This window comes from Megalobrama amblycephala, linkage group LG11, assembly GCF_018812025.1.
Source record: "Megalobrama amblycephala isolate DHTTF-2021 linkage group LG11, ASM1881202v1, whole genome shotgun sequence".
NCBI lineage: Eukaryota > Metazoa > Chordata > Actinopteri > Cypriniformes > Xenocyprididae > Megalobrama > Megalobrama amblycephala.
This window is the reverse complement of record NC_063054.1, coordinates 35,219,846-35,241,410: the sequence shown is the minus strand read 5'-3', so window position 1 is coordinate 35,241,410 and position 21,565 is coordinate 35,219,846. Positions and strand designations below refer to the sequence as shown.

At 37.0% G+C, this 21,565-nt stretch overlaps 3 protein-coding genes and 1 long non-coding RNA gene across 7 annotated transcripts in view; 3 read left to right on the top strand and 1 right to left on the bottom strand.

The window, feature by feature from the left end:
- The window catches only part of LOC125278497, a 37,549-nt gene extending 33,960 nt beyond the window's left edge, over positions 1-3,589 (top strand). Inside the window, exon 7 of the long non-coding RNA XR_007187154.1 lies at positions 3,462-3,589. This is a non-coding gene — a long non-coding RNA (uncharacterized LOC125278497). The remainder of the gene's footprint in view (positions 1-3,461) is intronic.
- si:ch211-153j24.3 (protein c-Fos) lies at positions 768-17,880 on the bottom strand. Of its 4 annotated transcripts, none has more exons than XM_048207707.1 (5): positions 17,743-17,880; positions 3,754-3,862; positions 3,365-3,577; positions 2,163-2,270; positions 768-2,077 (listed from the first exon to the last, which is right to left on the bottom strand). In XM_048207707.1, the coding sequence occupies exons 2-5, from the start codon at positions 3,832-3,834 to the stop codon at positions 1,466-1,468; spliced, it is 1,014 nt and encodes a 337-aa protein (XP_048063664.1). In that variant the 5' UTR covers positions 3,835-3,862; positions 17,743-17,880; the 3' UTR covers positions 768-1,465. The 4 variants fall into 4 exon arrangements, with proteins under 4 accessions (XP_048063664.1, XP_048063666.1, XP_048063663.1 ...); XM_048207709.1 differs by having other exon boundaries at positions 3,365-3,574; XM_048207706.1 differs by lacking the exon at positions 17,743-17,880 and having other exon boundaries at positions 3,754-4,589.
- On the top strand, positions 6,714-8,918 carry fosab (v-fos FBJ murine osteosarcoma viral oncogene homolog Ab). The gene is made up of 4 exons (XM_048207705.1): positions 6,714-7,010; positions 7,243-7,449; positions 7,567-7,674; positions 7,763-8,918. Exons 1-4 carry the CDS (start codon positions 6,726-6,728, stop codon positions 8,399-8,401), a joined length of 1,239 nt encoding a protein of 412 aa, XP_048063662.1. The 5' UTR covers positions 6,714-6,725; the 3' UTR covers positions 8,402-8,918.
- Positions 15,664-19,820, top strand: tmed10 (transmembrane p24 trafficking protein 10). Its single transcript, XM_048207710.1, has 5 exons — positions 15,664-15,935; positions 16,535-16,655; positions 16,826-16,899; positions 17,804-17,930; positions 18,584-19,820. The coding sequence occupies exons 1-5, from the start codon at positions 15,750-15,752 to the stop codon at positions 18,703-18,705; spliced, it is 630 nt and encodes a 209-aa protein (XP_048063667.1). The 5' UTR covers positions 15,664-15,749; the 3' UTR covers positions 18,706-19,820.
- Positions 19,821-21,565: the final 1,745 nt, after the last annotated feature.

Below are 21,565 nucleotides of genomic sequence, written 5' to 3'. Positions count from 1 at the left end.
TAAGTTTGTCAGTCAAACACAGACCAAGTGAATTTTTCAGTTAAACTTTTTGTAGTTTTTTTGTAAATACTAGTCTATTAAACTGCAGAACTGAATGCAAAATAGAAGCGTTTTCATTTATCCTTCATGGATATTATTAAAACTTTTCAACGGAGCAGTGGCAATTTTATTCAAACATACGGTTTCGCGTTATATATGAACGCATTAGATGTTTAAAATGTACGCTGGATACCAAAACAAACTCCTGCAAAACGTTTGCGAAACAAAACAGTTCCCGTAACCTACCGAGAGCTCCTCTCCACTCCTCTCTCTGCTAGATCTTCCGGGAAAACATTCATTGGTGAAACAGGACTCCACTGTTTCCATAGAGACAGAACAACAGGTCGTTTTTATTACCAAATATGGACACGGAAGTGAACCCGAGAGAGAAAAAAAAACTGCGTGGCGTGCAAATACGCAGTGACGTCAGACGCTCTACGTTGCGTCCCAGGCGTAGAGAGAACGTTCCGACCGACCATGACAACAACCTACAACCTCAGTATCGACAAATCGTTGTGGGTGAATCTCGTTGTACAGAAACATTAAAAATAGATGGATCGCGAAACTTGATGATAATGATGATGTGCAGATAATAAACTTGGGTGAATGTTTTCCGAAACTAAACGAATTTCCTCGCAGACATTGCATGCAAATGAAAGAATGCGCTTGAATGAGAGGGTTTCAGTTCTGCCTTTTTAACCCAGAAGAGAAAATAAGCCTCACTCTGATAAAAAATAAAATAAAAAAATACACCCACACGCTTTTTAATTGTAATATTCATTCTTTGTTTATTAGAAACATGCCAGACCACTGAAAAGGAATCAGAAAGAACAAAAAATAAATAAATGCATAATGATATATACATATATATTTTGCCACCATGGTCAGGATTACATTTTTTTGACAATACCAAAAAACAGTTAGTCACACACTTAGACACGGTGTAACGGACTGCACTGTACATCACCACATCAACTGATACAGTTACACGTACCTACTGGTACAAAAGTGCATGATAGCATGTCTTTCACAGGATGAACAGCATATTCAACAATGTCAACATCTGGAAGAAACAAACAGTGACTATAGTGACTTCACTGGATGTAAAGATCACATTACATCTACTGCACAGCATTCACTATATTTTTTGTAAATGTTGAACATGTCAGACTCATTTATGAAAGCATTTTTCTGAGGGGTTTTCGGTTCATGGACAGATATATTTCACACCCTTCTTCCTCAGAATATTTCACTCTTAAAAATAAAGGTTCTTTATTGGCATTTATGGTTCCATTAAGAACCTTTATCATCCACGGAACCTTCACAGTTCTATGTAGTGGAAATAATTTAAAATGTTCTACACTAAGAAAAAATGGTTCTTTGGGGAACTAAAACCTTTATTTTTAAGAGCGATGTGCCAGAACCTTCATAAAGTCTTCAAGATTTCTTTGGCTGCATTAGGTTTGGCCTCTTTGCCGGTGTCATGCTTCTCCACATCTGCATTGCTGAAGCTGAAGACGGGCACGGCGTTGGTGCTGCTACAGGTGGGGCTGCATGTAGGCGAGCTGAGAGGTTCTAACCCGCCCCCCATTGACATGTACAGGGTTTCCCATTCACTCAGGCCCAGAGAGCTAGTGAGGTCGATATCTGGCACTAACAGATCCATGTCATCGCCGCTGTCTATCACGTCGCTAATGTCTTCCATGGACACATCCCTCATATCGATGTACGGTTCCACCTCAGCGGCACCCAGTTCGGCACTGGAACACAGAAGGACGTCAGAGTCCCCAAAGATCGCAGTGCTGGTGGGGTCGACCTGCTGAGGTGAGGTGGGCACCTGTTCTGGGGAGGCGGTGGGAGCTTGAGTCTGCTCGTCCTGGGCTTGGGTATGTTCCTCGGTCTCCGCTGCCGTCTCCTCCGTGAGTTTACAGTGGGGTTTGTGAGCAGAAAGGATAAGCTCGAGTCGTTCTTTCTCCTTTAACAGACTGGCGATCTCAGACTGCAGAGCTGCTTTGTCCTCCTCGAGACTGTCGGTTTCCTGGACATATGCAGATTATGGTCATGTAATGCTCAGAGTTGGATGAAGGAGATTGCAGATTATGGTGATTTATTTGTAAACTTACAGCTTGGAGGCTGTTGGTTAGTTCTCGCCGACGATTTCGACACTTGGCGGCTGCAAGTTTATTCCTTTCTCTTCTAATCCTCTTCCTCTCCTCTTCCTCTGGAGAAAGCTGAAATGAAGAAACACATGCATATATATCACTGCTACATGCATATTGTAAATTAGTGATTGTATGTTTATTTAATGGCAAATGCTGCATATATCTGTGTTTGATATATACATAATTGAGCGACAGCTATTATACACAAAATTACTTTAAAATGTACTAAAAATAAAGGTTTCAAGAGGAGGTTTTCACATCGATTCAATTTTAGGAACCTTTGAAGTATTAGTCCACTTCGGAATTAAAATTTCCTGATAATATATTCACCCCTATGCCATCCAAGATGTTTATGTCTTTCTTTCTTCAGTCAAAAAAGAAATTAAGGTTTTTTGACTAAAACATTCTAGGATTTTTCTCCATATAGTGGACTTCAGTGGGGTTCAGTGGGTTGAAGGTCCAAATGTCAGTTTCAGTGCCGTTCCAAAGGGCTCTACACGATCCCAGACGAGGAATAAGGATGTGCAAGATGAGCATTTGTGGTTAAAAAGTATATAAATTTTTTTTTTTTTTTAGAAAATGACTGATCATTTCGCTAGGTAAGACCCTTATTCCTCGTCTGGTATCGTGTAGAGCTCTTTGAAGCTGCACTGAAACTGACATTTGGACCTTCAACCTGTTGGTAATCGTTATAGTCCACTATATGGAGGAAAATCCTGGAATGTTTTCTTCAAAAACCTTAATTTCTTTTCAAATGAAGAAAGAAAGACATAAACATTTTGGATGACATGGGGGTGAGTAAATTATCAGGAAATTTTAATTCTAAAATGAACTAATCCTTTAAGTGAACAATTTTCCTTAGTGTATAGAACATTCTAGTAATCTGAAGAACCTTTTTCCACTATAAAGAATCTTTTGTGGTTCCATGGATGTTAAAGGTTCTTCATGAAATTATAGATGCCAATAAAGAACCTTTATTTTAAAAAAATTTAAACAGGGAAGGTCACTGTCCTTGCCAATATATATCAGACGTAAATACATGTTGAAGTGTTGTCTACAGCCAGCTGAATGTGGAATTCTCCAGAAAGCCCTGTTGCATTTAAACAAATATAAATTCTAAGCTTAGAGGTAACAGCTAAAAAATAATATATATATGTATTTACCTGATCTTTCACCCCCTTTCTCCGGCCATTGAAGGTCTTTCTTGCTGGTTTGACATCTGTGGAGTGAGATGAGCTCTGTGTTTTCTCGTGTCTGCAGGGCGACACTGAAGAGATGTCAGTCGACAGGACCATCCACTTGAGATCTGGAGCTGAAGCTACAGCAGTGACCGTTGGAACAAAGGGAGCATCAGCATCCTTCAGAATACCTGTCTTCTGAGAATAAGCATGAAAATGTGTTCATCATGTATTGTTCATAACACAAAAACTACATTTTAATACAACTTCCATCAAAAAATCTTCAAGAAATATTAGATCACCACATAAGCACACATCATTAATTACATAGTCTATTTAGGTTGCATTCTAGGTAAACATGCAATTGATTGTACCTGCGTATCCTTCATCTCAGCAGCTGATGTGTGCAGCAGCTGTTCTGCAGACACCTGAGAAACACTCGCGTTTTTAGGCATCACTTCTGCTAGATCGCTCCAGGAGATGCTGGGAACCAGATCAATATGTGACTAATGTCAACAAATGCTATTCTGCAGGGTTTTTTTTTTTTAAATCTAGATTGAGGTTACTACGCTAGGAGGCACCAGCCATCAGCGCTGCTTCTCTTTATAGTGAGGCAGATTTTTATGAATGAAATCTGTGAGACTGTACCACTGATCCGGAGGGGAGACAGATAAGCACGAGCCAAATATATATATACGGCATTTCGCAAATATCCCTGGCACAAAATGATGCTCATTTTAATTCAAAATTTTATGCGTTCAAATAAAGTGCGTAATGCGTAAAGTTAGGTTGTTTTGTTAAGTTATAACGCTGCAGCGTTCACATGAATGAACAAGTACGTCATTTTACGTGCTTTGTTTGCAGCCTATCTTTCGCATTCCTCTGTGAGATTATGATTTATGCACATTATAGAGATTTACATCTTGGTTCATCTGCGGGTGCGTGATTGTCTCACCAGGAATATAATTATGAGAAATAGACACATCATTAATGTATAAACCGAGTATGCAAAATGACCAAAAAAAGAATATAACAATTAAAATACTTCAACCGCGCCCTTTTCTATTAAAAACTGTGATTTTTCGTATCCCTTGTCAATTAGAATGATGGATCTCCCACTCAGAGCGCTCCAGCAACAACCCTGTCGCTAATGTGAGCAGCCAATCAGAGAGCAGCGTGTCTTGACCATATTTGGAATATCCGGTGTGGAGCCTCTAGCTGCAGCGCTACTGCGGCACAGCCTATTTTTATCATATCACGCTTAATTCAATGACATTCTTATGACGACATCTTCGCCAAGTACCCAAAATATCTTAGTATGTGTTTTTAGTTTTTTTCATGAAAGTTGGCTATTTCACAACTGTCTGCAGACAGCTATTATTCTGTCTAAACCTGTTTATCAGAATCAAAGGCTTTCTATGCTTCATATATCACTTGAACTGGAAGAAAATGCCGTTGTTCTTCTCCATAACCTGTGTGAAAATCTCTATTCATAGCTTAGATGAGGTAATCCTGCTTTCACATGAGGGCGCGTGAGCGGGGCCTCCCTTCTGTCCACAGTCCAAGTGTTTCCCGGCAGATCCGCCCCTGGTTTCTGATCTGTGAGTCTCATGAACGGAATAGGGTCATATGGGCCTATCACCAACATTTTATTTATACATTTTTATTTTAATAAAATAACTATAGCCTATTATTATTATTTTTCTTCTTGAGTATCCCATGATCGGCCTGTCCTCTGTCCAAACTCATAATGACATCATCATCTTTAGAATATTATTCAAGGACATTAAAGAGTTTTTTTTTGTTCAGCATATTTTCTTTTATTAAATATGTTTAAAAAAATCACAAAAAAATCTGTTAGCATGACTTTTTACATCATCTTTTGAATATTATTCAAGGACATTAAAGAGTTTTTTTTCCAGCATATTTTCTTTTATTAAATATGTTAAAAAAATCACAAAAAATCTGTTAGCATGACTTTTTACACTAAATACGCCTAATTAATAATTACAAAAATAGATATTTACTCATGAACTTGCACACAAGGCTAGCAATGGCGAAATAAACAGTCAACATTATTAAAAGGCATAGTTATATGAACATATGTGAAGATAAAAAATGTCGTTTCGTAACACTTCTTGCTTTAAAAACAACCACATTTCCAAACTGTAATCTCTCGCTACACCTAAAGTGTACATAATCAAAGCATTATGTTTATTTACACTAAATACTGATAGAAGACTTTCGTTGTTGAAAGAGCGCATTTGCAGAGGCTCGGGTTGCAGTGACGTCAGTGGGAGGGGCGTCGCCAAGACAACGCGGAAGATCAAACAAAACACGAACACAGAAGTAGAGCAGAGAATATGACATCACATGGGAACGCTGATAGAGCTGTTTTCATTTGTTAATCAATAACAAATTACCTTCAGTCATGTTTACCCGTAGCCCATGGCAGAACATTAATAAAACAAGACTAAATATACGCAATTTATAGGCAATCATTAGCTTGGACTTTAATTTTAATACAATATAGTAGGCCTATATATTAATATTTATTTTAATAATAATAATAATAATATAACGTAATGTATATATTCACGTTTTTTTAAAAATGTATAGGCCTACATTTAGACTGTTTGAAATCTTACATCATCTGATTATTTATTGTTGACGCAATACGCAAAGCTAGGAGGCGAACTCAGCATTATTACAAAGGAATCCCTCATTAAACGTGCGAAGCCAGTTCACACTGGATATCTGTTACTCCTCCCTTCATTCGACACGCCTTACATTACTCAAAGGTACGAACACAACCTGAGGCAATGAATGTCTTCTGTGTGTTTCGCAGAAAGTATGAAATCTAACAACATTAAATGCCAAGTGAGCGTATATCTGAAAGTGTATTTCAAATAGTTTTTATGTCACTAAACCAATTGTATTTAGGATATACATTATAGACCTAATAATACAGTAACATTAGAACTGATAATATAATTTAATATATTTGTAAACAAAAAAAAAAAGTTTATTTTGTTTTGAAAAACACTGAAGCTTTCTCGAAGTATCTTTACATAATGCTGTATCTAACACTGCACAGAGTGTTTCCCATCAGCACTCCGCCTCTTCAGGATGTTTTCCATATAAGGTAAATGACGTCGTGGGATACCCTGCTATGGAACGTCACCTATTCCACTCCGTTTTCACTCAAAAATGATAATCTACGAACGTTTTTGCAAACATTTCGTTATGTATTAAGATTATACGTTTGCATTAATTCAGTATCGATCATTTAATGCGTTCACGGAGACGTGTTTTGCTTATGTTTCTAGGCAATCACTGGAAGCCCATGGCAACGCCCTCTCTGACGTCAGTCGCAGACTTGCATATAAACCTCGCGAGCACTGGAGAGCGACAGTCAAACTTTGGATACCGACAGAGATACGAACAGGGAACTAACAGACCGAGGCTTTTTAACTTTCTGGACATATTAGCGCTGGATAGCTCTAGCTTCTCCACTTTTGACAGGATGATGTTTACCAGCCTTAACGCCGACTGTGACGCGTCTTCCCGGTGCAGCACGGCGTCGCCGAGCGGCGAGAGCGTCGCGTATTACCCGCTCAACCAGACTCCGGTAAGCTATATTAGACAGTTATCGCTATTTAATTCACTAATGTATAATTATTCAACCTTAAAGGATGATTATTTGTTGTTTATTTATTGTAGCTCGTGTTCAAAATTATATTACAAGCCTATTATTATAATAAAAACTGTTAAAACATAGGCTAACTAATAAATGAGTTACATAATATTTTAAAATCAGTCCTATATAACATTTATTAAATGATTTCTTGTTTACATTTCAGGAGTTGACCGATCTGAGTGTCTCAAGTGCCTCTTTCGTGCCAACCGTCACGGCGATCTCTTCTTGCCCGGACCTGCAGTGGATGGTTCAGCCCATGATTTCATCTGTGGCGCCCTCCAACGGTGGAGCTCGATCTTACAACCCAAACCCTTACCCCAAAATGAGGGTCACTGGAACAAAGTCCAACAAGAGATCCCGATCTGAGCAGGTAAATATAGTGCATTGACTTTGTTTTTAAGGATTGATCAGCCAGTGTGCACCTACATCTTGTCTAAGTTTGCAATGTGTTCAAAAAAGTAAAATATCTGTATTATTGCTTCCACAGCTTTCTCCAGAGGAGGAAGAGAAGAAAAGAGTCCGCAGAGAACGCAACAAGATGGCTGCTGCAAAATGCCGCAACCGCAGACGAGAACTCACTGACACGCTGCAAGCTGTAAGTATTTCGCATATCTTTGTGGACGTGCTTCATTTAGCAAATGTCTAGTATAGTGTCTGACGGTCTTTGTTTTTGGTTCTAACAGGAAACTGACCAACTTGAGGATGAGAAATCCGCTCTTCAAAACGACATCGCCAACCTGCTCAAAGAGAAGGAGAGATTGGAGTTCATCCTCGCTGCACACAAACCCATCTGCAAGATCCCCACTGACATGGCCTCCAGCTTCCCAGAGCCATCCGTCTCACCTATCGCCTCCAATTCGGTTCCTGAGATCCACAGCGTCACTACCTCAGTGGTCTCCACACCAAGCGCATCGATTACAACCTCTTCCAGCAGCTCGCTGTTTTCCAGCACGCCCTCCACCGACAGCTTCAGCTCCACGGTGAGGATCTCAGACCTGGAGCCCTCACTGGAGGAGTCTCTGGAGCTCCTGGCCAAAGCTGAGCTGGAAACGGCTCGCTCTGTCCCAGACGTGGACCTGTCTAGCTCTCTGTACACTCAAGACTGGGAGCCGCTCTACACGCCCGCTAACACCGACCTGGAGCCTCTTTGCACGCCCGTCGTCACCTGCACTCCGGCTTGCACCACCTATACGTCTTCCTTTATGTTCACCTATCCAGAAAACGACACCTTCCCCAGCTGTGGGCCCGTGCCGCGGAGGGGCAGCAGCAGCAACGACCAGTCGTCCGACTCCTTGAATTCCCCAACCCTCCTCACTCTTTGAATTCACTATTGACTTTTAGAATTTATATTTCTGTCACACAACTTGATATAAAAAGACATTGCAGGGCTATGGAACTGACTCTATCAAGCAATCACGATTGCTTCCTATATTTATCTGAACCATATATGCCTGCCAAATGTAGCAAAATAAGCATGGATTAACTGATTTTGCATTAATGATCTGGTTAATGTTAAGTTAAACTAATAATCTAGATTTTTTTTTTTTTTTTTTTTTTGGAGTTTACTGGTGCTATATTTCAATTGTTGTATTAGTGTGTTCTGAGCAATAGAGAACTAATATGTTTTGACTTTACGGTTGATTTATGAATGTGTGAATTTTATTTACTCAAATGTGTGCTGCCCAACCATTGCATTAAATGGTCTAATGTCCAAGTATGAAGTTTTCTGTGAAAACGTAGTCTCTTTTAATTTATGGGATTTTTATTTTTGTACTGAAATGTGAACTTGCGAATTGTTTGCAAAACTAGAAAAAATAAATATTAAATGTACAAAAATTATTTGCTTGTGTGGATGTGAGCTCACTGTGTGATACTTTATCACAGACACGATTTATTGACAATGTTTCACACTCTTTTGGGGTCAGTAAGATTTTATATATATATATTTTTTTTTTTTTTTTCCTGATTAGTTGATGACAGTAAAGACCTTTATAATGTTCTATAGTTCAAATAAATGCTGTTATTTTGAACTTTGTTCATGACAAAAAGCATCAGTTTCCACAAAAAAAAGCAGCACAACTATTTTCAAAATTAATTTTTTCCATCACAGGAATAAGTTACATTTTAAAATTGAAATAGAAAACCAATATTATTGAGTTTACTTTATTTTGGATCATGTAAATACAGCCTTGATTAACATGAGATTTCTTCCAAAAACATTAAAATATTGTCCTGATCTCTGTCAGACTATTAAATATCACAATCTTTTCATAGTCATACTTTGGCCTAATATTGAGTTACACCCTTCAAACCACACCTTAACGGTGAATGGGAATCGAGATCATTTCCTATTAATGTTTAAACCGTGTTTTTGTGTTCTGCTCTGGTTCAGACGCAAGTAGAACTGATAAACATCAAATCAACTCATTGAATAAATCCTAAATGTGTCAATATCCATTTTAACCTATAACCAAAGGCCAGATTAGTTTGCATCATTTTATATTGTACTGCAGCCTAAAGAAATTTCAGCGGAAACAATGTTGTTCATGTGCGTAAGAGACTGTGATGCAATCACGCCATTACGTTTAGGTCACTTCCTTCCCCTTTCAGGCTTATCGCGGTTGCACACATAATAAGTGACTGCTGATCCTTAAGAACGTGAGGATCTATTTCCTTTTCTACGTATGCTTCTTCCCCTGATTTATCTCTCCATTAGGTTAGTGGCTATTGAAGTGATACTTTTAAATGCACAATATATAAAAAAAGAGGCAATTGCAAAAGACTAAATAGAATGTAAAACATTAGTAAGCCTCAAAACTACAAAACACTTTGTATCTCCAGCAGCAGACACAGCCACTCAGTGAGATTATGGCCCTGACGTAAAATCACGTAGTATGTAATAATTCCCTGTCTATTAATACAATTGGCAGACCCCAGAGAGAGGCAGAGACAGAAATAGCAGGTGCGCTGCCTTCACCATCAGCATCAACAGCAGTAAAATTAGAACACGGTGACGCCGACCTGCGTCGATGCTGCAGCCCAGGGGAGGAAACAGACAGCCAACGTATGCTGGAGAAAAAAGCAGGAGAAAAGGGAAAAAAAGGCAGAGAGAATCCAGGCTAAAGATAGACCATAATGCACTGCTCTCTCACTGATAAAGACACACAGTTGGATCGCCGCCATTTTCTACATCATCTGGTGGATAATTACCAAAGTAAGGCGTGAGCAGATCGGCTGGTTGTTTAGATATAGACACATTCATAAATGTGTACAGCTGCTATAGTGTCTCCACTACTAGGTATTGATAGTTAGAAGATGTCAGACAAGACAACCCTTCACCCAGAGAGCATACAGTAATAAAAATGAGCAGCTGTCTGTATGGAATTGCATGACATCACACTTGTGAAAGATCTAAGGTCCACAAAGGCTTGGCTTCGCTGATTTTCAGTATAAAAGTAATTCTCCTAATGAATGCAGATTTGACTGATGTTCAAATCTCCTTCACTGTAAAAAAATATTTTCATGATTTGTGTTATCACAACATTTTTCAACGTGGTTCAGATAACATAATATTTTGAGTTTCTGTTGATTAAACCTTCGCCTTCGTTGTATTAACTCAATTTTTTAATTTCAATGAACTCAAAATTTTAAGGCAACCAGGTAACTTATTTTTTTTAAGTTAAACCAACAGTTCTTTTTTTACGGTGTTGAAGTTACTTTTTTATTGATTACATGATTACATGTTATTATCACAATGGCAGTAAATTATTCAGAATTCATTGATTCTTCCTACTACTTTTATCTTTATTCAATTTACTTTCTTTAAAAGCCTACTGCTTATCAGTGGTGTGCGGTGGTGTTTTAAAATGAGGAGGCAAAGTCCTCAGTTTTTTATATATATGTCAAATGTAAATTTATGTCCCTGTCACACAATGTTCCTGGTTAAATACACATTACATAAATGCTGAATGCAGATTTGACTGATGTTTAAATCAGTGGCGGTTCTAGACCATTTCAACTGGGGGGGCCAAGTTGGGGCCAGTTGTACTGTTAGAGGGGTCAGTTACATTTAGACCTTATTGTTGTCATATCATTTTCTGCACTGGGTATCGTTAAGGTTTTAATGGTATTACTACTCTTACCGATACTGCTTATCGATCCGGTACTTTAACGTTTTTTTTATTGGTACTTTTTGTTTATATATAATATAATATAATATAATATAATATAATATAATATAATATAATATAATATAATATAATATAATATATAAAAAGAGCTGAATTAACTTTGCTTTATATTAGTGTCCAGCATTTTTGGTCCTTTATTTAAGATACAGTAAGAACATGAACAAAGAAACAAAGTAAAACAAACTGACAAATACAATAAAACAAAGATACAAATGAAATAACGTGCTGCATTTGTTCATGTGTTCAGTAATACAGGCCTAGCCTATAAAATAAATCTAAGTAACCAAACGTAAAATACATGGGCGTCGGAACCATTGTATGTGGGTGGGACAAGACCCACCCCCTTTTAAGACCAATGATATTGGACCCACTCACTTTCACCGTCTCTAATTCAGTATTTGTCTAACCAGGTGATGCTACTCCACAAACCACCAATAGAGCATAAAAAATACCAAAAATAAAAATATTTTTTAAAACATCGCCAAGTAAAACGCTGTGTTTATATAGAACTGTCTCTTTACGACCACAACAAACGGGACACTTTTCAGACGTGCATTCTGACCTCAGCGCCAGGCGCAAGTCAAACGAGCGCGGAAAAGGTAGGCTACAGGTGACTACGGGGGAGCTTCCGTTGAACAACAGTGAACTGCGGTCAGATGAGATGTTGTCAGGCTATGTCAGTAAAGCTCCAATCAGCCGTTAGGCTATAGCCTACTGTGCTCGAAGCGTGAACTCAAGAATTGCTCGAACAAATGCGCCGGCGCGCGCTGCATATTACTTTAATTATAGCTTAACTAAAGCGCTAAAAAAAACTACGGGCATGCACCGTCGTTATTCTGTTGTAAATGAAGTCATGAAATTACCACACATGCGATTAAAGCTGCCTCAAAACTGTGCATGTATGTATTTGTTGACATGGTTTTAAAGCTATTGTTATCCAATTTGTTGGCCTTAAAACGTCTTAAAATGCATATATGTACACCAAGGAAATCAAAATTTATATATATATATATATATATATATATATATATATATATATATATATATATATATATATAGCATAAAAAAAAAATTTGGAGGGAGGACCCACCCACATTTTTTTTTGCTTCCGACATGCTTCTGTCTGATCATTGGAAGCCAAAATCGAAATCAAAAATAAAATCAGCTTATATCACAGGCCTAAAGTGTAATCAGACGTTTAGTTGTTTAGTTCTCTCCTCCACCTCACCATTAAACAGGCTTTCACGTGAGCGGCTGCGCGCGCTGTAGCTCCTCTCTTCTGGACTGCGAAAGCAAAAATGCATCATAGACAAATGTCCTAATAATATTGCATACAGACTCAGCTGGCGACTCTGGCGAGATAATTTGCAAGATAATGTCTATATAGCAATAATAAATGAACGTGTATTTTCTTCATAATTTCTCCAGTACCGATAGCAGAACCGTTAACGTCAGAGCTTATCGATACACCGGTCTTTCATAATTAGCCCCGGGGCCAATTTAATACCGGGTTTCGGTACCCATAGTTACATTTCTGTTCCCCGTTGCCACTGTCTAATAATAACGGATGTAAAAAACAACAATCGCAAAAAAAAAAAAAATGTTCACACTCCATATTTAGGGGGGCCACAAGGGGGTCCAAGCTTGTTGTCACAACTCAAATGTTTAATTTCAATGAACTGAAAATTTTAAGGCAACCAGGGAACTTATTTTTTTAAAGTTAAACCAGCAATTCTTTTATACAGTGTTGAAGTTACCTGAGCAGGTCACCAATATTGTCAATGGCAAAACCTCACACAAGGAGATCAAAAATAAAGTGCAACAAAATATGAAAAAATTCAATATTGCAAATTTTAAGGGAAATTTTAGATTCAACTGAATTACTTTCTCATAAACTGATTTCAGGGGTATTTATACCTTAATGAGGGCATTTTTCTAACCATACACAGTGTGTTGTCAATTTATTCATATACATCAACTGAATTCATTAATGGAGAAAAAAATTACATCTGAACAATTATGGATTTTACATATTACATCAACAAATAAAAAAGGTAGCTGTTAATAATGTACAAGGGTCAAGATATCATAACCAGTGCTGGGTGGTAACAGATTACATGTAATCTGGATTATGTAATCAGATTCCAAAAATTAAGTACTTGTAATTAGATTATATAACTACAGTTACTTTTATTGATGATTACATGTTATTATCACAATGACAGTATTATGTAATTCAGAATTCATTGATTCTTCCTACTACTTTGTTTTTTTTAAAATATTTATTCAATTTACTTTCTTTAAAAGCCTACTGCTTATCAATGGTGTGCGGAGGTGTTTAAATGAGGAGGCAAAGTCCTGATTTTTTTTATATATATCAAATGTAAATTTATGTCCCTGTTAAATACACATTACATAAAAACAGAGACCAAATACAATTCTATTTTGTATTTTTACACTATGTAATGTTCTGTTTATTAAAACCAAGTATAAATTTCATCAAGCTAGTGTTTTTACACATTTTATAACTAACATTAGTTTATTATTAGTTATCGCACGAACCAGTCATGTCCAACCATAACTGAACATACCCAATCATAGCGCGATGGTGGCACCGCCTCCTCTTAGATGACTTTCCCCCATTCATTCTCAATTACCCCCCATCAAACCTACGGTACGCTTAGGGGTTCTGCTTTATTTCAATGTGATCAAGGGAGGCACAAGAGACGTGGACTCTGCGCTTTACCTGCGGGTGTCGCTGTTGGACGCTGCACTTTAGAAAAACGAGTGACTTTTACACTTTTAAATTTTGTTTTAATTTTGTAATATCGATTATTTTCTCATCCAGTTTTTTTGAGGAGGCACTGCCCCCCTTGCCTCCTCGGAGGAAACGCCCCTGCTGCTTATATCCGTTCAGAAGGTCTTCCAGGATTGTAGAATTGCACATATAGACCAGCCACTAGTCATGTGACTATCACTAAAAACTAAGCAAAACACAGCAGTTGATCACTGGATTTACAGAAATCATTTCACTTTTAAGAAGTGTTTACTCAACATTGCAACACTGCATATGTAATTAACTCCTGACGAACACATTAATTATTATTTTTAATTATCACTCAGTGAGTCATTTAACCATGTATTACTGTCTTTGGAAGGCTTTTGTCTTTCAGACATTAAAATGTGCAAATTCATGTCATTTTTATATATATATTCATGTGATGCAGGGATTCCCCAACTTTTTTGTCAGCTGAACCTCTTTGACCTAATATATTTACTTGAAGTAAGCCCTTAGATTTTAAGGTAATAAGTTAGGTCAATAAGAAGTCAATAATAATAACAACAATAATAAATAAAATTAAGTTCATGGTTCTCTGATTTCGTTTAATGGTCACATAACATGCAGGTAAACAAATAAAATATTTTTAGTGTTTTATTTTGATTGTTTTTATTTTAAAAATATTTATTTAAATTTTTTAAAATTTACTGATTTAACTACACTAAAACACCAAGGTTTTCTATATATGTGTATTAAAGAAAACAAGCAATATATGCATTAGAAAAAAAACAAAGTTTTTTTTTTTTTGAAAAACATCAATCACAAATTATTTCAAACCAATCAAAAACATCAAACAATCAAATAAACAAACTACTACTAATTACAACACTTCTGTGTGTGTGTGTGTGAAGATAAAGTTTTTTACAATTTTATACATTTTAACCATAAATGCTGATCTTGAACTAGCTCTCTTCTTTTTCTCTATTAGAATTCCAGCAGTGTAGACAATGCTAAGTGTATTACTGCCCTCCACAGGTCAAAGTTTGAACTAAATTGTCATATACAATATGCTAGTGCAAGTATATAACAATTAGTTCAAACTTTGATCTGTGGAGGGCAGTAATACACTTAGCAGTGTCTACACTGCCGGAATTCTAATAGAGAATTTATGGTTAAAACGTATATAATTTTATTATTATTTTTTTTTTTAGAAAATGACAGATTGTTTCTCTAGATAAGACCCTTATTCCTTGTCTGGGATCACGTAGAGCTCTTTGAAGCTGTAATGAAACTGTAATTTTGACCTTCAACCGTTTGGAGTCCATTGACGCCCACTATAAGTAGAAAAATCCTGGAACATGAACATCTTGGATGACACGATGATTTGAAAGTGAACTAATCCTTTAAAAACATACATAAAAAGGCCTTCATGAACATTATTTTGTTCCCCAAAACTGAATTTGCTTCATTTTCACATACGAGCATTTTTCAAGTGCCAATTTCAGAGCTTGCTTCAGAATGCACAAAGTAAAAGAACAAACATTTTTGTAAGTGTGTTCTAGAGACGTCCATTGATCTCCACGAGCGGGCGCTCTAGATACACTGAGAGAATCGCAGAGGCAGTGCGCATGCGCGGAACGAGAGCGCAGGCGCAGTGAGCAGCTCGACCCGGGCCTGCAGTAGTGGAGCGATCAGCTCGTCATGGCGCGGTTCCGTGTGCTTTCGCTCTCGATCTCACTGTTGTTTGTGGTTCAGTCGGTCGTGTCGATCTCATTTTACTTACCGGTGCGCAGCAGAAAGTGTCTGCGGGAGGAGATCCATAAAGACGTGCTCGTGACCGGAGAATACGAGATCAGCGAGCAGCCGAACACTAAAACCAACCTGAAGGTGACGTCACATTTAACACATCTACAGGATTAACGATTTAAATATTCACACAAACAATCGTTACAGTTATAATCAACTATTACATTACGTTTGAATGGGGTTTTTAGTTAATTTGTGATGATTTTAGCGGTTCTGTGAGTTTAAACTCAATGCCTTATGTTAGTGCTACATGGCGCTTCCTGGTTGGACGGTTTAATTAACTTCGTTTTTAATAACATTAAGCTGGTTAAATAAATCAGATGACTTTTGTAAATGACATTTAGCATTATAAGGTGTGTAAAGAAGAAATGCGGATCAAGTTTGTGTGTTTTCCCTCGGATCTCATTCACTCTAGTTATAACACGTCAGTCTTATTTCCATACTCACCAGCACAAGCATTGTAGCTTATAATATACATGCCAGTGTAAAAAGATTAAACTAAACATTATTGATCAGTGCTGAATTCAATAGTAATTTAATTATGATAACACGTTACGTAACATTGGTTACGTTTCTGGCCTTTATAATGCCTTTTGACCTTACTTATAATACATGTATAGATGTTTTATATATTTTTCTGTTTGGATTTTACTAAATATCAAATGTTGTAACCCTGTTAGATCACAGACTCCTCTGGACACATCCTCTATGTGAAAGAAGATGCAACCAAAGGCAAGTTTGCCTTCACCACAGAGGACTATGACATGTTTGAGGTGTGCTTCGAGAGCAAGTCACCTATGGGTGAGTGATTCACACGTCTACAAACTTCTCAAACTGTAGCTTTTGATGAAAATATAGGTCCTTGGCTGACATATGGTGATACTATGATGGTAGATTGATGATAATCTGATTCTGAGTTAGCATTGATATGCTGTTTGAATTCTTGACTGTTTAATTTCTCTTAATTTTAGGAACTGGAAGAGTTCCTGACCAACAGATTAACTTGGACATGAAGCACGGTGTTGAGGCCAAAAATTATGAAGAGGTTTGTTTGCATTGTTTTCTAATGCTTAACTTTTATTTGCCTATTTATATCATTTGTCGTTTAAAATTCTAGACTACGCTTCCATTCAAAAGTTTGGGGTTGGTAAGATTTTTCAAATGTTTTTTGGATGAAGTCTCTTTTGCTCACCAAGGGTGCTTCATTTGTGCATTTATTCCTGTGATCAAAGCTGAATTTTCATCATCATTACTCCAGTCTTCAGTGTCACATGATCCTTCAGAAATCATTCTAATATGATGATTTGCTGCTTAAGAAACGTTTCTTATCATAATCAATTGCTTTGTTTCCATTCAAAGTTGCAAAATGGAATATTGCATAACATTTGAGAATAAATCCCATGTGTGCAAGAGAAAACTGGCACAAAATATCTGTAATAAAAATGGAAGTTGCTGCAATCAGGGAGGCCACCGTAGCTCTTTTTTCCTCCATTATAAATGACTTGCATCTCAGAGTGCGCAGGCGAAACACAATAAATTATTCTGAAAGGGAATTATGCGTAGCTTGGCCTTACATCCTGTATTTAATGTGAAATCCCAAAATGTGCATAATAATAGGTGGATGGAAGCATAGCTATTGTTGAAAACAGTTGTGCTACTTAATATTTTTGTGGAAACTGAACATTTTTCAGTATTCAATAGTAAATATAAAGTTCAAAAGAAAAGCATTTATTTGAAATAGAAATGTTTTGTAACATTATAAAAGTCTTTACTGTCACTTGATTAATTTAATGCATCCTTGCTTAATAAAATTATTTTAAAAAAATCATGCTGACCACAAACTTTTAAGCGATAATTTACATTGCATTTGAGGATTATCTGCACCTACTTTTAATGGCAGATTTGTAGCTGTTGGTTTGAAGTCATTCTGATTGTGCCGCTTTGTTCAGATTGCCAAGGTAGAGAAACTGAAGCCCCTGGAGGTGGAGCTCCGTCGGCTGGAGGATCTTTCTGAGTCTATTGTCAATGACTTCGCCTACATGAAGAAGAGAGAGGAGGAGATGAGAGATACTAATGGTAAGAACCAACCCACTGAAGTTTAGTATCACCTCTAAGCAAGATTGGATAAAGGGCCCTGTTTACACCTAGTATTAAGATGCGTTTTAGTTGATGTGGACTAAACCAACTTTAGTTTAGTTGGTTTAGTCCATTTTCAACCACTTCTGTCCTGATTTCTTCAAGGGGAGGGTCTATGGGTGGCTAAATGTGTGGGTTTTTTGGACAAAATAAGCTTGGGCAATTTACATAAGATGGAAAAACAGACAGAGAGCTTTAGCTTTCGTTTCTGCTATAAAAGCCGAACGAATGAAGTGAGTGTGTGTTAGAAATCAGGAATGGCGAGAGAACATTCTGCTTTACATTTTTCTTCTTCAAACTAAACTTCGGTTTTCAGCTAACAAAGTTTAAATACCGCCTCGCTAGCGCGCTTCAAAGTTCAAACACATTCGACCACATGAGCGTCTACACTACGAAAGCAATCCAGTCAAATGCGTTTTCGACTACCTCTGGTTGAAAATGGACGAGCTCAAAACATTTTAGACCCCGTTTACACCGATCAACCAAAATGCATCTTAATACCAGGTGTAAACGGGGCCAAAATGTCGTAAATATAGATATAAATGCAGTATTTTGTGTATGAATTGTTTCTGACGTCCTGTCATGTTTTGCAGAGTCCACCAACACACGCGTGCTGTACTTCAGCATCTTCTCTATGTGCTGTCTGATCGGTCTGGCCACATGGCAGGTCTTCTACCTGCGCCGTTTCTTCAAGGCCAAGAAGCTCATTGAGTAAAATCTGCCTGAACAATCAGGGACCCAGAACTACTTCCTGACATCAGAACCTCCGGCCCCTGACATTTGCTTTGCCTCGGCGATCCGTTCTGGTCGCCGCGGGCGACCTGAAGTTTATCGGGAGTGGACGTGCATCAGGGAATTCTCTGGGAAGCGATTGATGCTTGACGGCCAAATTGTCTTTCAGTGCGTGTACATTTTTGATACAAGCTTGCTCAGTATCATTTGGAAAAAACACCCAGTCTTTCAAAAAAATTTCTGCTTTATTGTTTTTTTTTTTTTTTTTTGTATTTATACTAAATGACAGCACAAGCCCCTATAACTGATAAAAGATGCGCTCCTGTGAGAGAAACTTTGTGGTCATCTGTCGGTTATTGAATGTGTGTGTTAATTACTGTAATTATTATTTGGAAGGATAGAATGATTGTTTCAGCCTTTAGTCACGAAGTTCTCATGAACTGATGTGTTTAGCTATCTTTCAAACACAAGTAGAAAGACTTGTTTTTGAAAATGCAAAGCCATTTTGTCAAAATGAAGTCCCACTCACTGTAAGTGAAGAGCGAATGCACATCAGAGCTTCAAACTAAAATTTCCCATTTTGACTTTGAGAAATTTACTAATTTTTTTAAAGGAGTTTTATTTTGGGGGGCGGAATCTCATTTTAGTTCGTTTATGGGAAAGCCTGAGTTCATCTGTAATTAAAGTCTTTATTTGTTGATCGTTAGTTGTTAGTTTCTCCACAGACTGAATAAATGCTCAATCCAACAGAAGTCCTGCAGTGGGCTTGAGGTTAAAGGTGTGTAAATGCCATCATTGCTGCCCCATCAATTCTGGTGTCTTCAATGGTTTGATTTGTATTTGACGGATCAAACTTGACTTTCAGTTTCGGATTTTCTCTTCTTTTCAAATGCTTTTATGGAATAGTGGTTACACATGTCCTGGGTGGAAGGTTTGGATCAGATTTATTATTATTATTATTTGCTGCCAGTGGTTTAATTCTTTGCTCCAGTGTTCAATCTTTTTCAACAGCAATGTTTTTCTTCTGATTAATTTTGGTGAAAGTGGATTTCAGAAATATAATTGGCTTGTAATTCAATAAAAATTGTTAGTAAAGTATTTTGAGTGTTTGTCGGTTACTAACGAATGAAGTTGTGATGTAAACTCGGACATGGCAGCAACAAAGCAGAACTTGGTCATTATGATCAGAGAGGATCTGAACTATGATAAGCTAAATTAAAAGAAAATGTTTGTAAGACAGATTCATATTCTAACCAATATATTTACACATTTTGAATAAGGACATGAAAATAGACCCAATAATAAAACAATAACTATTAAAAGCAAAGCTCAGCATGTACAGACATGCTTTTTTTTAGCAACATAACAGTATTAAAATGATAAACACTGCCTTCTGCATATGTTATGGAGAATATTCTAATAGGCTAGAAGATCAGTATGAGATGAATAATATTAGGAGCAATAACATTGTATAAAAACTACGTGAAATATGTTTTGATTTAAGTGATTGCTTTTGATTGAGCCGCAAATCATTTATTCAGCAAGGATGCATTAAATTAATTAAGTGACAGTAAAGAGTTTTATATTGTTAAAAAACATTTCTATTTCAAATAAATGCTGTTGTTTTGAACTGAAGAATATTCACAGTTTCCACAAAAATATTAAGTAGCACAACTGTTTTCAACAACAGCTATGCTTCCATCCACCTATTATTGTGCACATTTTAGGATAACACATAAAAATGTAGGATGTAACACTAAGTCATTTATGATGGAGGAAAAAATAGCTACATTGGATCTCCCGATTGCAGCATTTAATTTTTATTACAGATATTTTGTGCCAATTTCTCAGGAAGAGACGATTTGTTCTCTTGAACACATGGGCTTTATTCTCAAATATTTTATGCAATATTTAATTTTAGGCAGAATATTTTAATTTAGCTTAAAGTTAAATTCACAACTTTGAATGGAAACATTGATATTGATAATAATAAATATTTCTTGAGCAGTAAATCAGCATATTAGAATGATTTCTGAAGGATCACGTGACACTGAAGACTGGAGTAATGATGCTGAAAATACAGCTTTGATCACAGGAATAAATTACATTTTATAATATATTCAAATAGAAAACAGTTACAAACCCAATTCCAAAAAAGTTGGGACACTGCACAAATTTTGAATAAAAAAGGAATGCAATAATTTACAAATCTCATAAACTTATATTTTATTCACAATAGAATATAGATAACATATCAAATGTTGAAAGTGAGACATTTTGAAATGTCATGCCAAATATTGGCTCATTTTGGATTTCATTAGAGCTACACATTCCAAAAAAGTTGGGACAGGTAGCAATAAGAGGCCGGAAAAGTTAAACGTACATATAAGGAACAGCTGGAGGACCAATTTGCAACTTATTTTGTCAATTGGCAACATGATTGGGTATAAAAAGAGTCTCTCAGAGTGGCAGTGTCTCTCAGAAGTCAAGATGGGCAGAGGATCACCAATTCCCCCAATGCTGTGGCCAAAAATAGTAGAGCAATATCAGAAAGGAGTTTTTCAGAGAAAAACTGCAAAGAGTTTGAAGTTATCATCATCTACAGTGCATAATATCATCCAAAGATTCAGAGAATCTGGAACAATCTCTGTGCATAAGGGTCAAGGCCGGAAAAAAACATACTGGATGCATTCATATCAGTGCTCAGTTCAGAAGCCTGCATCTCTGATGGTATGGGGTTGCATGAATGCGTGTGGCATGGGCAGCTTACACATCTGGAAAGGCACCATCAATGCTGAAAGGTATATCCAAGTTCTAGAACAACATTTGCTCCCATCCAGACG

What these genes read in the sequence shown, in the direction of transcription:
- fosab (XM_048207705.1), top strand. Translation starts at nt 6,726, where the DNA reads ATGGCAACGCCCTCTCTGACGTCAGTCGCAGACTTGCATATAAACCTC. An exon ending in AGAGATCCCGATCTGAGCAG is followed by an intron (nt 7,450 to 7,566) that starts GTAAATATAGTG and finishes TTGCTTCCACAG; the next exon opens with CTTTCTCCAGAGGAGGAAGA. An exon ending in TCACTGACACGCTGCAAGCT is followed by an intron (nt 7,675 to 7,762) that starts GTAAGTATTTCG and finishes TGGTTCTAACAG; the next exon opens with GAAACTGACCAACTTGAGGA.
- tmed10 (XM_048207710.1), top strand. Translation starts at nt 15,750, where the DNA reads ATGGCGCGGTTCCGTGTGCTTTCGCTCTCGATCTCACTGTTGTTTGTG. An exon ending in AGGCCAAAAATTATGAAGAG is followed by an intron (nt 16,900 to 17,803) that starts GTTTGTTTGCAT and finishes CGCTTTGTTCAG; the next exon opens with ATTGCCAAGGTAGAGAAACT. An exon ending in GGAGATGAGAGATACTAATG is followed by an intron (nt 17,931 to 18,583) that starts GTAAGAACCAAC and finishes CATGTTTTGCAG; the next exon opens with AGTCCACCAACACACGCGTG.
- si:ch211-153j24.3 (XM_048207707.1), bottom strand. Translation starts at nt 3,834, where the DNA reads ATGCCTAAAAACGCGAGTGTTTCTCAGGTGTCTGCAGAACAGCTGCTG. An exon ending in CTGAGATGAAGGATACGCAG is followed by an intron (nt 3,578 to 3,753) that starts GTACAATCAATT and finishes GCTTATTCTCAG; the next exon opens with AAGACAGGTATTCTGAAGGA. An exon ending in TAACCAACAGCCTCCAAGCT is followed by an intron (nt 2,078 to 2,162) that starts GTAAGTTTACAA and finishes GCATATGTCCAG; the next exon opens with GAAACCGACAGTCTCGAGGA.